This window comes from Eptesicus fuscus, chromosome 10 (genome assembly GCF_027574615.1).
Source record: "Eptesicus fuscus isolate TK198812 chromosome 10, DD_ASM_mEF_20220401, whole genome shotgun sequence".
NCBI classification, from domain to species: Eukaryota; Metazoa; Chordata; class Mammalia; order Chiroptera; family Vespertilionidae; genus Eptesicus; species Eptesicus fuscus.
Window position 1 is genome coordinate 59,723,643 of NC_072482.1, and position 16,358 is coordinate 59,740,000.

Below are 16,358 nucleotides of genomic sequence, written 5' to 3' on the forward strand. Positions count from 1 at the left end.
CTGTCAGGGTACATGCTTGAGTTACAAGCTCGGTCACCAGTGGGGGGCTTGCGGGAGGCAGCCCATCAATAGTTCTCTCATCATTTATGTCTCTGTTTCTCTCTTCTCTCCCTTTCTCTCTGAAATCAATAAAAATGTATTTTTTTAAAAAAACAAAAAACAATCATCCTTATTTTTTCCCCACCACTCCCAAGAGCAGGTACATTATTTCCTTTACTTTTACCCTTGCCCTTTATCTTTTGCCTCAGAGGTTATTCAGGGAATCTCTTTTTCTCTCCTAAACCACTTATCCTATCTAATAATAGAGTAACATGTAAATTACCATCACTCCGCTACGCCCACAATTGGGCGGCGGGAGCCTGGGGGGGGGGGGGGGGGGACTTGGGGTGGCCTATCCGGCCATTGAGAGGCACGGATCCGCTGCCACTGAGGGGGGCTACCCTGCTGTTGAGAGGCGCAGGGGGCGGGAGTCCCGCCCCCTGCGCCTCTCAACAGCCAGATCCACGGCCGCTGAGGGGGCCTGCCGCAGACACCCAGCTGCGCCTCTCAACGGCAGGGTAGCCAGGTGTCCGCGGCAGCCCCCCTCAGCGGCCGTTGAGAGGCGCAGGGTAGCCTCCTCAGCGGCCGCGGACCATCAAAAGTGGGAGAGCTGGGTGCCTGTCTGCTGCGGCACCAGGCCTTTCAGAAGCCTCCGCTGAAAGGCCTGGTGCACCAGCGGACAGGCACCCAGCTCCACCGTGAAAAGCGAAAGCGTGTAGGGGACCCTACACGTGCATGATTCAATCATGCCCTGGGCCTCTAGTTTTAGATAAATGGCCCAGTCAAAAAGAACAACACAAACGTAAAGAAAACAGCAGATCAGTTAGAGATCATTTACAGGGAACTTGTAATGACCATTCTGTATCCACCAAAAATTCCTTCCTATTGTCCTCCCATAAATCATGGGCAACTTAATGCCATGTCATGAGATTTTGTTTTCTGTTCTCTATAACTTCACAATCTTAATAAATTGCTTAGAAACTCCCCTTTCCTTAATGTCTAATATACCTCTTCAAATAAGGTGGCTTTCTATAAATGTTAGCATTTCCCTTAACCAACCTCTTGACTTTAGAGCTCACAGTAATGTTTCTTTACCCTAAACATTACATTGAACTTCTGAGAGACTCTTCCAAGTAAACTGCTACCTATTTCATAACCCATTTTTCTTTACTCATACTTCCAGTCATCTCCAGCACTGAAAATTGCTTTAAGAGACTGAACTGAAGTCACCTCAGACCCAGATCCTAATCTACTTAGCAATCTAAGCTTTAAGAAAATTAGCCAGCTGGTATGGCTCAGCTGGTTGAGCATCATGCCACAGAAGGTCGCTGGTTCTATTCCCGGTCAGGGCACATGCCTGGGTTGCAAGCTCAATCCCCAGTAGGGGGTGTGCAGGAGGCAGCCGAGGTGTTTCTTTCTATCCCTCTCCCTAACTCACTCTCTGAAATCTTTATAATTCTGACCACTATTCCTCAAATATATTCCTACAAAACAATACAGGATTAGAAAATATACTGGAAGCAAACTGACAAGCAAAGAAGCAAGCAAATAAACAATAACAAAAACCAAAATTATCATCTGAGGTATAATTCCAATTATTTAAACCCCTAAGTCTTACTGCTTCATCATCTTTGTTTTGTTTTTCATCTTGCTCTCTATCAGAGTCTCTGTCACTACCATCCTCTTTTTCACTCTGGGAGTCTCTATTTTCTTCTTCTTCAGAATCACTGCCTTTGTCAGAAACTTCTTCTTCATCTTCCTTTACTGCAGCTTCCTAAAAGGAAAAAGCAAACACAAAAGTCCTGAGTGTCTCAATGACTATATCACTCTGAGTCCCTGAATGTCACTTATTTAAATTAGCTCAAATCACAATTTCACTACTTATGTAGGATTTTAGAGAATTATAAACATTCTTATTTATTAAGTATGTGGGAGTCAGACTGAAAGGCTTTAACATTTGGCTTACCTGTCTATTGTTAGACATTTTATTCATTCTTCATACTTTGTAAAACAAAAATATTTTATTCCTATTTGCAAAGCATACCACCACAATGGCTAAGATGGCTCATACTTCAAAAACATATATTATGCAATATATTTATTTGAAGAGGGGAAATAGGAAGTTTATAGAAAGATACTGTTTTGGTAGTTCAATATTATCTTCTATAACTGATAGACATTAAAAATAAAGGATATTATTATTATTAGCTTTATGTCAATAAAGTTGATAACTCAAGAAGAAATGGACAAATTCCTTGAAAAACCACTATTTTTTCATAAAAACAGATTTAGGAATCCTAAACAAATATTATCAAATCCAGATAAATATTTTAAAAAGATACTATGTTATGACAAATGAGATTTGCTCCAGTAATGCAATGATGGTTTAAAAATGTTTAACACATCAATATAATTCACCATATTAACAGAAAGGAGAAAAATCATAAAATTGTCTCATTAGATGGAGTTTAAAAAGCTTTTAATAAAATTCAGTATCTGTTCATAAAAATTCTCAGCATGGGAAGAGAGGGGAACACTTTCTTAAACTGATAAAGAATATCTACAAAAACCCTAGAGCTAACATCACACTAAATAGTGAAATAATGTTTGCTTTCTCCCCGAGATCAATAAGACATGGATAACCAACCATCTTCACGTCTAATCAACATTACACTGAAAGTTCTAGCCAGTATGTTAAGAGAAAAAGGAAGAGCATACAGATTTAAAAAGAAAAAAAAGCTAAACTATTTTTATTTCCAGGTGGCATAATTGTGTACATAGAAAATCTTTTTAAAAACATCTACAAATGGTGAGAATTATTGTCAATTCATCAAGACTCCTTGATATAAGGTCAATATTTAGAAAGCAACTGTATTTCTATACATCAACAATTAAACATTGCAGAATGACATTTTAATGTTATGTGAAGCAATAGCACCAGAAAGCCTCAGATGCATCTGAGTAAATCTAATGAAAAATGTGCTATACCTCTGACACTGGAAGTTACTAAAAAACTGCTGAGAAAAATTAAGGAAGATCCAAATTAATAAAGTTAAACCATGATTAAGAATAAAAAGACTCAATATTGTTAACATGTGAATTCTCCACATATTAAATCATAGGTTCAATGCAATACCAGTCTAAATCCCAGCAGCTTTTTTGTGTGTGTGTGAAAATTGTTTCAGCTGAAAATGCAAAGGATCTAAATAGTCAAGAACATTTTGAAGAAGTGAAGAGTTTGAGGACTTACACTACCATATTTCAAGACTTAACATAAAGCCACCATAATTAATTAATTGATAGTGTGGCACTGGCACAAGAATAGACAAATAACCAATGAAATGATTTGAGAGTCCATAAACAGATCTGCACATACACTGTTACAACCCTTTGTTCTACAACAAATCACCATTGCAATTCAGACAAGAAAGGATGATCTTTTTAACAGATAGTGCTAGAATAACTGGTCCATAATCCCTATCTCACACTACTCACAAAAAATTAAGATGTATCACAGTGCTAAATATAACAAGCAAAATCATAATACTTCTAAAAGAGAACAAAGATATCTCCATGTTCTTGGGATAGGCAGAAATGTCTTAAACAGGACACAAAAGAACTAACCATAAAAGACTGATGAAAATAGACTTCATTAAAATTAAGAACTACCAAAAGCTATCATGAAGAGTAAAAAAGGACTAATATCTAGAATATAGAAAGGAATCCTACAAATCCATAAGAAGACAGACAACCCCTAGAAAAAGAGGATATCGAAAATGACCAGTAAGCATATGAACAGGTGCTCATTATCATTAATCAAGTAAATACAAATAAAAACCGCACACAGGGATACTACAACCGATCTACCACAGGTGGTTAAAATTTTTAAAAAGACTGGTAAAGCCAAATACTGGTGAGGATGTGGAAGAACTGGACTCATTATTTGCTGGCAGTAGCATAAAATGGTACAACTTTGGAAGACAGGTTCTTTCAATGAGTTAAAACACACACCAATTTTATGGCCCAGTAATTCCACTGCTAGGTACATATCCAAGAAAAATGAATGTCCACAAAATGAAATAAATGTACAAGAATAAGCATACCACCTTTATTCATAATAAGCAAATATAGAAACAATCCACATGTCTACCAACTACAGAAGAGATAAATTGTAGTATATCCATGCAATGGAATAACACACACACACACATACATGAATGAACTACTGCTACACACAATACAAATGAGTATCACAAATATGATGTTAAATCAAAGCAACCAAACATAAGTCCATTTACATGAAGTTTAAGAATAGGCAAAACTAATTTATGGTAATAATAGAATAGGGGGGAGAGTACGGAGGTGGGTGGAAGGGTCACTGATTGAAAATGGGCACAAGGGAGCTTTCTAGGATGGTGGTTAAGGTTTTATATCTTGATCTGGGTATCAGGAATACATACATATGTAAAATTTCAGGAGTTGCACACAAAAGATTTGAACATTTTAGTGTATGTTATACCTCAATAATTATATAATAACAATAATAAACTTACATTCCCAATGACTCCATTTGCTTGCTTTTGTTTCTGTTGCTTTGATTGTGATAAGGGAGGAATAGGTATAGGTTTTTTTTTTACAGTTTTCTTTTTTTTTGATTTAGTGGTTTTCTTGGGTCCTTTACTCTTCTGTTGCCATCCTCCTTTTGTCCTGTTCTTGTTAGTATCGCCCTGCTGTAAATCACATACACACTCAGAAATAATAGCAATAGTTTCATTTGGGAGTCATGGTAATTTTTAAATGGGAATGGCTAAAGTAAAGTTTTCGTAAACTGAATGATTCTTCCACAGAAATGTAAATCAGTCAGAAAACTAAACAAAACATTTCTATCACCAGGAAAGAACTGTAAGAAAACTCAAGTTTTTACCACATCTTCTGCTGGCTGTTCCTCTGCAGCACAGATGGACTGCTCCTTTTCAAATACTTCCTAGAGGTAGCGAGAAGAAAAATATAATCTGTCAACCTGCATTCATCTTTCAGATAAGCAAAACAATCTTTCAAAATATATTACTTTTTATATTTAGTAAGTTTTTAAATTGGTGACATTGCAGGGTGGGGGGGAGAGAACAGGAAAATTAGCAATCACTAAATGATACTTCAGACATTACCTTCTGAAATATCTCACATCTGTCTTGAATATTTTTTGAAAAGTACACTAAAATTTATAAATGCAATGATTTAAGATATGTAAACTCATTATAAACTCAAAAATATTTGTTTAAATTTTCACTTTTATTCTAATAGTAATCAGACATGACTATTTTAATGTTATGAAATTTTGAATATATTATATTATTTTCCAACATGAAAACTTCATGAGACTACTAGAAATATTAGTTTATTCTTTATTGTCAGTGATATTGCTCATTGGGTCTATAACTAAGAGGTGGAACACCAAGAAAATCCACATACCCTAAAGACATCCATCCCCGTACAATCCATTTAGAATCAGTGCATTTAGCATTTAAATTCCAGTAAGAATCTACCTGAGAAGATGACAAGTAATGTGGGTTGTGTTTAATAAAGTCCTTGAAATTATTGAAGCTAACAAGTAAAAACAATGACAATTGTTAGGCTCTAAACTGTTAGCCTAATTTAGGGGTGTGCTTTTTAAACAAAGTTTATTGGAACACAATCAATGCCCATTTGTGAGTTCAGTAGTTGCTCCAGAGACTACATAGGCTATATCACCAAAAATATTTACTAACTGGACCTTTATAGAAAGATTTGCCAACTTCTTATCTAATTCTATCATCTCTGGTTAATTTCATTTCTTCATTTACTACTGGGTTCTAATAATTACTCTGAGGTACAGTTCACACAAAAACTGAACAATAAATACTTGAGACTTTCCTTCCTCCAAGGCAGATTTGTTTTTTCTTTTACCAATTATTCCAGGTATCAACAGCCCAAGGCCGATATTTTGTTCATTCTCAAGTTGGGAATTCCAAAGTATGTAGGTAGTATAAATTTGGATTCTAAAACCAATCCTGACCACTAGCTTAGTTTCCTCTTCTCCCAGAAGGCACCTCTCATCGAGAATCTATAACACAAATGCTTCCTTACCACCTGCTACTTGATTTGATATATCCTACTACAAAAGATGATTCTCCTACCAGAGGTTTTAGACAGAGTTTAAATGCAGCAAATGTTTCCTACAGATGCTCACAGACCCCAGAGCAGGACAGGCTAAAATCTACCACTAGTTGAATAAACTGAGTTGAAATACTACAGTCTATTAAAAACAAATTACAACTAAAGTTATAACTTGGGAAGTAACATAAATGTAATAGAAAATGAGAAAAAAAAATGCAGGAAATATTTAATATGATCAGATTTAATAAAAAAGAATGAGAAAAAATACCAGTGTGTGTGTGTGTGTATACATATATATATATACACACACACACACACATATATATGTATATGTGTGTGTATATATATATATATACACACACACATATATATATATCTATATATCTATCTATCTATATATATATGTATATATCTATATATCTATCTATCTATATATATATCTATCTATCTAGATAGATAGATAGATATATCTATCTATCTATCTAGATAGATAGATAGATAGATAGATAGATATATAGATATATATATGCACGCACGCACTGTAAAGGTCCAGATAGTAAATACAAATACAACCAATGAAGAAACATATGAAAATATATGCACAAGACTGAATTCTGGTCATTGGAGACGGACAAGGGATTTCCTGAGAGTAGTGAGTGAGAGAAGGGATCTGTGATAAAACATCACTTAAGCCCTGGCCAGTGTTGCTAAATGGTTAGAGCATCAGCCTGCACACCAAGGGGTAGCAGGTTAAATTCCCAGTCAAGGGCATGTACCTGGGTTGCAGGTTTAATCTCTGGCCCCGATCGGGGTGCCTGCAGGAGGCAACCAATAGATGTGTCTCTCTCACATTGCTGTTTCTCTCTCTGTCTCTGTCATGTCTCTCTCTCTCTCTCTCAAAATCAATGGAAAAAATACCCTCGGGTGAGGATTATAAAAAAATACTTTAACTTTATGGATAGTCATGCATTAGGATATCTAAAGGGGTGAGCTTCAAAACTGATACTATCAGAAGGGTAGGATTTTAGGTAATATTCACTTCTTCCTATACTTTTTGCAGTGCCTGAATTTTTTCTCAGACAGCATGAATTTTTCACATTAAAATCGGGTATTTTCATTATAATTTTTAAATTTTTTTATTTAAAAATTATAAAGGGAGTAAATTCTCTAAAGCAGCAGTCGCCAACCGGTGGTCTGCGGACTACTGGTGGTCCATGAGGTCCGAAAGGTTGGCGACCGCTGGTTTAAGAAAACCTTTGGAGCAGCGGTCGCCAACCAGTAGTTCGCGGACCACTAGTGGTCCAATGAGGTCCAAAAGGTTGGTGACCGCTGCTCTAAAGAGTGGACTGAAAAAGAATAGGTGATGAAATTCTCAACAATAATCAATAGTAAACTCTGTATAGCACTTAAAAATTTAAGAATTATACCCATATTACCCTATTATAATGTTTTATAAGGAATTAAACCATCACATGAATAATTAATTTATTTTCCAAAGTTTTCTTGTGTGAAAACTAATATGAAAAACTACGAGTTAATTTAATATTTCAAAACAGCTAACATAACTTGCAAAGTTAGATTTTGCTACTCAATAGTTTTGATTTGAAAATATATAACTTAAAATGAGAAATTAAATGGAAAAACATTAACACATAACTTTTTTTTCTTTTTATTATATTTATTAGGGTGACATAACACATAACTTAAAGCATAAAAATACAAATAGGTTACTTACTGCCATTGTTTGCCTTGTCAATTTAACCAACACTGTAACTAGGGATCCTACTGTGATGTTGTTGCTGTCTTCATCATCCAATACTGTAAGATGAAAGGAAAAATTTGAATAAAAAATAAAAATTAAGCTTTATGTCAATGCAAACAACAAAACTTAAACACCTACCCAAATGAAGTTGATACTTCAGTATTTCAAATGTTATATTTTAAACTTACTCAAAAAGATAATTTGACTGTCTACTTTGTATAAGGCTCCCCAATAGATGCCTTCAACAATGTGCTCATTTAAATCCTTGAACTGGCTCCATGAGGGATTATTGTTACTTCTACTTTAAAGAAGAAACTGAGGTTCAGAAATAAAGTAAAATACCTGAGGTCACATAATGGCTAAACTGGCACTGCCACATTTCAAACCCAGGTTTTTTTTAAAACAAAGTATAGGACCAAACCAGAGAGGGTCGGACCTGCAATACCACCATTTGTCCACCATCCAGAACTGAAATATCATTGCTGTTATGAACACATTAACAACTGTTGGACATAGAAACCGGGACTCAAAAGAACTGTTGGCCCAGAAAGAGACTCACTATAGACTGATTCATTTGCCTCTCAGCATAACTATTATTGCTTGTCTCATTTTCGGTTCCTATAAGTGTATTCCTAGTATCACATGAGCTCACTCATCTAGGGGAAAAGATGAACAACATAGACTGAAGAACAAGAACAGCATTGATCAGACTGTCAGACCTCAGAGGGAAGGTAGGGGAGGGTGGGGACCAGGGAGATAGATCAACCAAAGGACTTGTGTGCTTGCATATGAGCCTAACCAGTGATCACGGACTACAGGGGGAGGGGGGCTTGCGTGTGGGGGGGATTGGGAAGGGAACGGGGGGAGGGGGTTGATGACAAATATGTGATACCTTAATCAATAAAGTAATTAAAAAAATAAAAAATAAATAAAAATAAAAATAAAAATAAATAAATAAATAAAACAAAGTATAATGTGAGGACTACCATACCATAGCTTTCTCTCACAGTGATATTAAAAATAGTTATGTTACTCTATTGAATTGTGCAAACCTTGTAGTCACAAGATTTTACCAGTATGATCAGTGCCTGCCTATCAGGATAAATTAAAACTAGTATTATAAGCCACATAAAAAGGATTAATTTTTAAGGGAAAAACTTCAAGATATTTAAAAATATATTTTGCAATTAATTTCTTTTATTTTTTATTTTTTTATTGATTTCAGAGAGGAAGGGAGGGAGGAGAGGGAGAGATAGAAACATCAATGATGAGAGAGAAACATCCATCAGCTCCCTCCTGCCCAACCCATACTGGGGATTGAGCCCACAACCCGGCATGTGCCCTAACTGGGAATCGAACCATGACCTCCTTGTTCATAGGTCAATGCGCAACCACTGAGCATACCAGCCAGGCTGCAATCAATTTCTTAAAACCATGTTTGCCACACACAGCCCCAAAAGTCTAATAACGAAATAAATTTTAATATTAAAATGACATTAAAATAAACTAACAATAAAATTAATGTAACTTACCAAACATGATCCTGCATTCAAATGTATTCATTTTTTTTCCTACAGATTTTATCTATAAATGTTTTCTTCACTATGCTTTTCTGCCTCCAGGTTTTTTCTAAATTTGTCATGTGTATTTTAACAGATTTAGATGAGTACACTCTGTTTTAGTCTGCACTGACACACCACCAGTAGGAAAACAATATCCTCCAACAACCTTTAACTGCTATCTCCATTCCTGGCTGGGCATCAAAAAAGGGTACAATATCCTTTCTTCTGCAAGTCTCCATTACATCAACAAAATCTGGGCTACATATTCATCAAGACTGCAAAGTTGTATGTACATGAGCACTGCACATGAATCAACAGCTCTAACAGTGTCTACCTGCCGTCTGACACTTTAAAGTGAAGAAGAGCTTACTCTATATATCCTCCAGCAATGTGGGAAAAGGGATCCACCATCTCCAGCACTGGATCACACAGATGCCCCTTTCCTGCTTCTGTAATTCTACTCTCCCTCCATTAACTACACTATTCATAATATACATTTGGATAGCATAGTAAAAATATAAATCGTCTATACAAAATACTATGGAATGAAACACAGCATAATGTTCTGCAGTGAGACAGAATAATCGTACCTTACACATCTAATAAAGAATCTCTCCCATTGGCCCATGGAACAGAGAGCTACGGGTTTGATTCCTGGTTAAGGGCATGTACCTCAGCTGCAGGCTCGATCCCCGGCCTGGGTTAAGGTGGATGTGGGAGGCAACCAATCAATGTGTCTCTCTCACATCAATGTTTCTCTCTCTCCCACTCCTCCCTCCCTTTCACTCTCTCTAAAAATCAATGGAAAATATCCTTGAGTGAAGATGAAAAAAAAGATCTCTCCAACATTCATTTTATTTTAAGGCAGCATGTACTTTTTACAACCCTTGATTATTATCAAAGAGTATCTCTTCAGTCTCAAACTAGATTAATAGCTTCTAATTAAATTTTTATGGTCCTGAATGAAGCTTTATATTTTTAATGTTTGAAAACTCATGGGCCCACAAGGAAATTCTAACACCGCCCGCCCCCCCGCCCCCCCCCCCCCCGCATCAAAGCAGCACCAGTCTTCACTATATGTATCCTATACGCCAGCGAAATTGAAACCAGATTGCAATTTAGCTTCCTTTCTAAAACACCCAATCTTTGAGAGCCTTCTATCTCAATTCCAATTAGAATGTAAACTCAGTAAGGCAGAGGCTTTGTATTACCACTGCTTCCCCAGCACCCAGTAGTGGTGTTATTCAATATTTGTTGAGTGAATAAATATACTAAGTCTGTGCCATTCACTTAACACTTACCCCATGATTCCTTATTTTAGCCCATGATTCCTTATTTTAAGCCTATGTTTATGACCTATTTCCCCCAATCCTATATAATAAAAGCATAGTATGCAAACTGTCACCTTGACCGGGAGTTTGTCCCAGGGCCAGCTGGGGGAAGAGAGGGAGTACTGGGCCGGCAGCCAGCAGCCGCTAGAGACCCTACCAATGCACCAATTTTGTGCACTGGGCCTCTAGTTAGACTATAAGCCCTTTAAAGACAGAAACCATTCCTAACACATGTTTGTATTCTTGGTCCCACAAGAATGTTACCACAACAGTAGCTTAATAAATGTCAAAGAACAATGCCATAATGAAGGAATGAAGCAGATAATCTCTAATTCAGTAATTCCACGATATTATTCAGCTATTGAAATGGGAACAAACAGGGCAATTATGTAGGTGAAATAAACAATCTCTATTTTTTTCACTCCAAGCAAACATAGAGGTTAAGTCAAGAAAAAAACGTGCAATGTGGCACAGAATATGGTAATTTTCAAGGCTTCATGAACATAAATAAGTTGGGGTTTTTAAATTAATTTTTGAACTAAGCAGCTATGTTTTTCACACTAATGGATACATTTTAAGTTTCTTTCATTACATCTGGAACTCTTTCACTCCCATTACGAGGATAATAAAACTAGGACTCTATTAGTGTTCTCAAAACTATTAAGTGTACATCATTTTCCATCATAGTAAATCTGACAGGTAAATGGGAAATTAGACTCTGTAAGTCTAATTACAAGTTACGTTATTAAATGAAGTGTTTGGAGAATCCTGAGTTAAGCAAACAAGAGCCATTCTAACAAAAGGAAAGCAATATTCCACAAAGAAACCTCCCACTTACCCTGTGATTTTATGTCCATAGTTATATGTGGAAAACTCCCAAGGACAGCCATAACCTCCTCATATTTTTCATCTTCTAGGAAGTGCAATAGATAGTGACGATCTGTTTCTTTTAAACTCACCAAATCCTGAATAGTCTTAATTTTGTACTGAATTTTTAAAAAAAGAAAACAAATCCTAAGGTCATAAAACTTTTCATAAAAGAAAACTATTAGCATGTTAACTAAAACACAATCCAAGAACTTGTAGAAAAATGTTAAGATTATATATACTTCAAAGCAGCAAATAACAGCTTTATAGCATTTCATGGCCTTTTGCTCCAAAGAAATTTAAATTTAGGATTTATTTATTACAGAGTTAATACAGGGTTATATTTTTTAATTAGAAAAAAATAAAGTTATAGGGGAAAATTAGTATTCATATAGAATCTTGACCCACAAGAACTACTGTCATTTCATGTGCTCAGTTTTCTGACCTTTATTCAATTTTAACAAGAATATGACTTTATCTCCAAGCACAGCTGTATCCTATGGAATATTCTCATTTTTTGTTATTGCCTAAATATAGCTATCTGTTATTACAGTAATATCTATCTTATCTAAATGGATACTTAGGATGGTGTTCTTTAATTTTCAGGTGTTTGGTGTTAGTTACTAATTTTTATTTTCACAGACATGGATTAGATCACAAGGTATGTGAAATGCCTGCTTTTGGATTCTGAAATCTTCAATTGTAACCTAAAATGTGATCGAATTTATAAGCATAATAACACAATTACTTGAAAGGAGAACTCAAATGCAAATTTCTAATATACATTAGTTTTACCTTAATATACTATCAATCTAATATCCATCTTCTGCCTACTTTGTCTAATGCATACAAAGTAATGTTTAAAATGTACAAAATTACGATTTTGTTCAGTATTTTCTTGCGTTTCCTCAAGTTTTTCATTTATCTTAAGATTCATTATCATGTCTTTACTATAAACCGTGTTTTCTAAATAAGAATTATCTTGCCTAGCTGGTGTGTCTCAGTGATTTAGCGTTGACTTATGAACCAGGAGTTCATGGTCAGGGCACATGCCCAGGTTGCGGGCTCAATCCCCAGTAGGGGGTGTGCAGTAGGCAGCCAATCAATGCTTCTCTCTCATCATTGATGTCTCTATCTCTCTCTCCCTATTTCTTCCTCTCTGAAATTAATAAAGAAATATATTTAAAATATATACAAATGTATATATTTTTAAAGCATTATCTTTATTTGATCTACTTATTTTTGAATACTTATTCTGTTCATACTAAACTAATAAACCACTGCCCAACATTTAACCCACAAATAAAATTATTGGAACGTATACAGTGCATTTTTATTTAGTGCATTTATTTTTAGTAATGTAATATAAAGAACGTGTTAACTGCTAAAAATGCACCGACCCATACTAAAATCACTTACAGTAGTAAGATATTAAACAGGTGGAGGAATAAGGACACATATGTAACACCTTAATCAATAAAGAAATTTTTTAAAAAAGACATTAAACAGCTACCTGACAGAACCACTTGAGGGAGTTTTAGAATGTTTAAGATATTTTAAAACTAAGAAATTCATAGTAACAATTTCTAGAAAACTTTCATTCATGTTATCTTTAAGTGACATGACGAACTGCTTAAAACTGATGTTTTAAAGTACCAAAGAATTACCTTTTTATGATTAGAAACCCTTCTAAGATTGTCCTCTTCAATGTGAGGGAGCTGCAGAAGGGGAGACTTAAACTGCTGAAGGCCTTGCACAGCCATCTGAGAAAGCTTCATGCAGTTTTCTAGAGATGCCAAAGTTGGAGCACGAAACTCCCTTTCTTAGAAAGAATAGGAGGAAAAGAAAAGACAGAGCTGGACTTTTTACATGTTCAGGAGTATACAATTCATGACAAACACAAGATTCATGTGACTATCCCTAACCCCTCAAATTTTAGAATCATAGTGTTGATTTTCCTTTAAAAGTTATTGGATAAAATACTACACACACACACACACACACACACACACACACACACACACACACACACAATTGGTCAAATGCATATTATCCAGCAACAACCATTGATTTAATAAAAAAATTCTTTACATTACCTCCAAATACAGCAAATTATCAGTATCAAGAACATACTAACACCATGCCAATAACTGACATCATCCATAATAACAAATAACAACCACTACCTCCTTTTTTAAGGGCTTTTCTCTCTCCATTTCCAACCACAAACTCCCTCATTCTTTTTTCACTTCATGCAAAAAAAGCAGTACATATCAGATGAATCATCATTACATCACTTAAAGAATTATTTTAAACTCATTGTTAAAATACAGAATAACCTAACTCTAACAAAATCAGAAGGATATTTTAAATCTTTGCCAACAATAAATAACAATAAAACATGAAAAAATTCAAATTAAAACATAAGTTGTGATAAACACTTTACATAGTGAAAAATATAAGGAAAAAAATAAGAAAAACCATAAATAAATGTGGGAAAGCTAATTCAATTTATAGACAGAATTACGGTAAGTACCCATAAAATCTTAAAACTATGAAGAGTAATCTGCATATGCTTGCAAGAAAAAGTACGACATAATTAACTACATCTCCTCCTCACCTTCACGGCTCCGAGCCATTATTATTAGTTGGCAGATTACATTAACCATTTCTTGAAGTAGGGCAGGGCATTTTTTCAGCATAAATTGCTGATCTGCAAAAACAATAAAAAATCTGACAAATCATTCTATCTTTATAATTAAAACATCTTTATCACCTATAGTCCAAGACTAATACAAATTTAAGGTATTCTACGAATATTTCCCATAACTTCAGAATTTTACAGGTTGAACCCAATAGTACCTATTCAATACATTATCACAATCAGTCAGAAAACCCTAACTCAGATTAGATGTTTCAAAGGCCAAATTTTAATATTATGGTATTAGGCTTTATCAATCGACTCCCTACCCAATTAATCTTTAGCTTAATCTTACTATATTTAAGAACTTTAAGAATTTTCTTCTTGTGCATTAAAGTTTCTACATGTAGAATTATGGATAAATGCAAAGGCTAAGATTGAGAATAAATGCAGAGAGAAAGAGGAGGAATGAGGGGGAAACGCTTTCATTTACCCTATATAATAAAAGCCTAATATGCAAACAGACTGAACAGAGGAATGACTGGTCGCTATGATGTGCACTGACCACCAGGAGGCAGACGCTCAACACAGGAGCTACCCCCAGCCCAGAGGCCCCTACCGGCAGCAGCGGCAGGGGGCGGGGCCAGCAAGTGGGTGGCGCCAGGCCAGCCAAGGCGGGTGCTAGCAGGGGCCCTCCCAATCGTCCAGCCAGTCACCCTGCAGAAGAAGGTGACTGGTGGCGGCAGTGGGGGGCAGGGCCAGCAAGCGAGCAGCACCAGGACAGCCAAGGGGGGGTGCGAGGGGCCCCCCCCCCCATCACCCCGCCGGTCACCCCACAGATTGGCCCTAATCACCAGCCAGGCCTAGGGATCCTACCCATGCATGACTATCATGCACTGGCCTCTAGTACTGCATATAAGAGTTAACCATTAATATCATCCATTGGATTAATACTCAACATAAAAAACTTTAGTTCCCTACTTCTTAGGTATTTGGTAAAAATGGAGATGGTTTCATATCTGTACAAAACATTAGAAACATACTTATTATTTAAATTGCAACTCTAATAACAATGCTTAAATAGTGCTCCATTATTCCATCATAAGCAAACTATCCTATCACCAATCACTGAGCATCAACTGGCCTTGTTTTCACAGGCATTTGATTGCATTACTGGCTTAAAAGGGTCATTCAGAAAGAACATTTATTCCCTGAGAATAACTTTCTTTTAAAACTTCAACTGAAATGATACAAGTGAAGAAGAAATGACACTCTAGTTCATGACAGCCCTGGAAATACCACTGTCTCAATCTACTGCTTTTCTTTTAAGTAGAATAGATGGCTTCAAGTACTTATGAAGCTTTAACTAGAGATTAACCATTTTTTTTGGTAACTACACCTAGAGAGTGGTGGGTGGAGTATGGAGTTGAGATATTTGTTGTGAAATCGATGTTTTTCTCACCCCCTCCCTGCAAAACCTTACAAAATCTTTTTTTTTTTTTAAGTCATTAGGAATTATTACATAGTCTGCAACTGACTAAACATTTTTCATAATATTCTCTCACTTTCACATTTTAACATTTGCTATAACATCTGACTTACTTAGACCTTCAAAGTATTTATAAAGTTATTATGTAGCATAGATTTCTTTTTGAAAAGCCCTTGAGCAATTATTTGAGCAAAAAAATAACAGTGACTAAAACAGTGCACCATGAAGTCTAATTAAATCCGCATATCACTAAAACCCTGCAGAGAACAGAATCACAAATACCTTCTTCAAGGGTCTCAGGAATTTTCATTCTAGCAAGATGACATAGTAAAAGAACTCTCGCCTTCAGGCTATATGGACATGTAAGTGGAGGTTCATTCTTCTTTAAATTAATGCTGCCAATTTCTCTGATTAGCTAGAGTAAATAAAATAATTATTCAAAAATATACATCTAAAAAAATCATTAACTTTAATATGTAAATACTTATCAAGGGATGTAGGTGATAGGACTAAC

General features: G+C 35.6%; 1 protein-coding gene across 2 annotated transcripts in view; it reads right to left on the minus strand.

The window, feature by feature from the left end:
• SEC63 (SEC63 homolog, protein translocation regulator) overlaps window positions 1–16,358 on the minus strand; it is a 68,206-nt gene that overhangs the window by 12,269 nt on the left and 39,579 nt on the right. For both annotated transcript variants that reach the window (XM_054721754.1, XM_008156209.3), the window contains 8 exons: window positions 16,127–16,259; window positions 14,335–14,427; window positions 13,382–13,536; window positions 11,686–11,833; window positions 7,928–8,010; window positions 4,964–5,023; window positions 4,593–4,769; window positions 1,658–1,813 (listed from right to left, as the gene is read on the minus strand). In XM_054721754.1, the coding sequence (XP_054577729.1) occupies window positions 1,658–1,813; window positions 4,593–4,769; window positions 4,964–5,023; window positions 7,928–8,010; window positions 11,686–11,833; window positions 13,382–13,536; window positions 14,335–14,427; window positions 16,127–16,259 (1,005 nt within the window). The remainder of the gene's footprint in view (window positions 1–1,657; window positions 1,814–4,592; window positions 4,770–4,963; window positions 5,024–7,927; window positions 8,011–11,685; window positions 11,834–13,381; window positions 13,537–14,334; window positions 14,428–16,126; window positions 16,260–16,358) is intronic.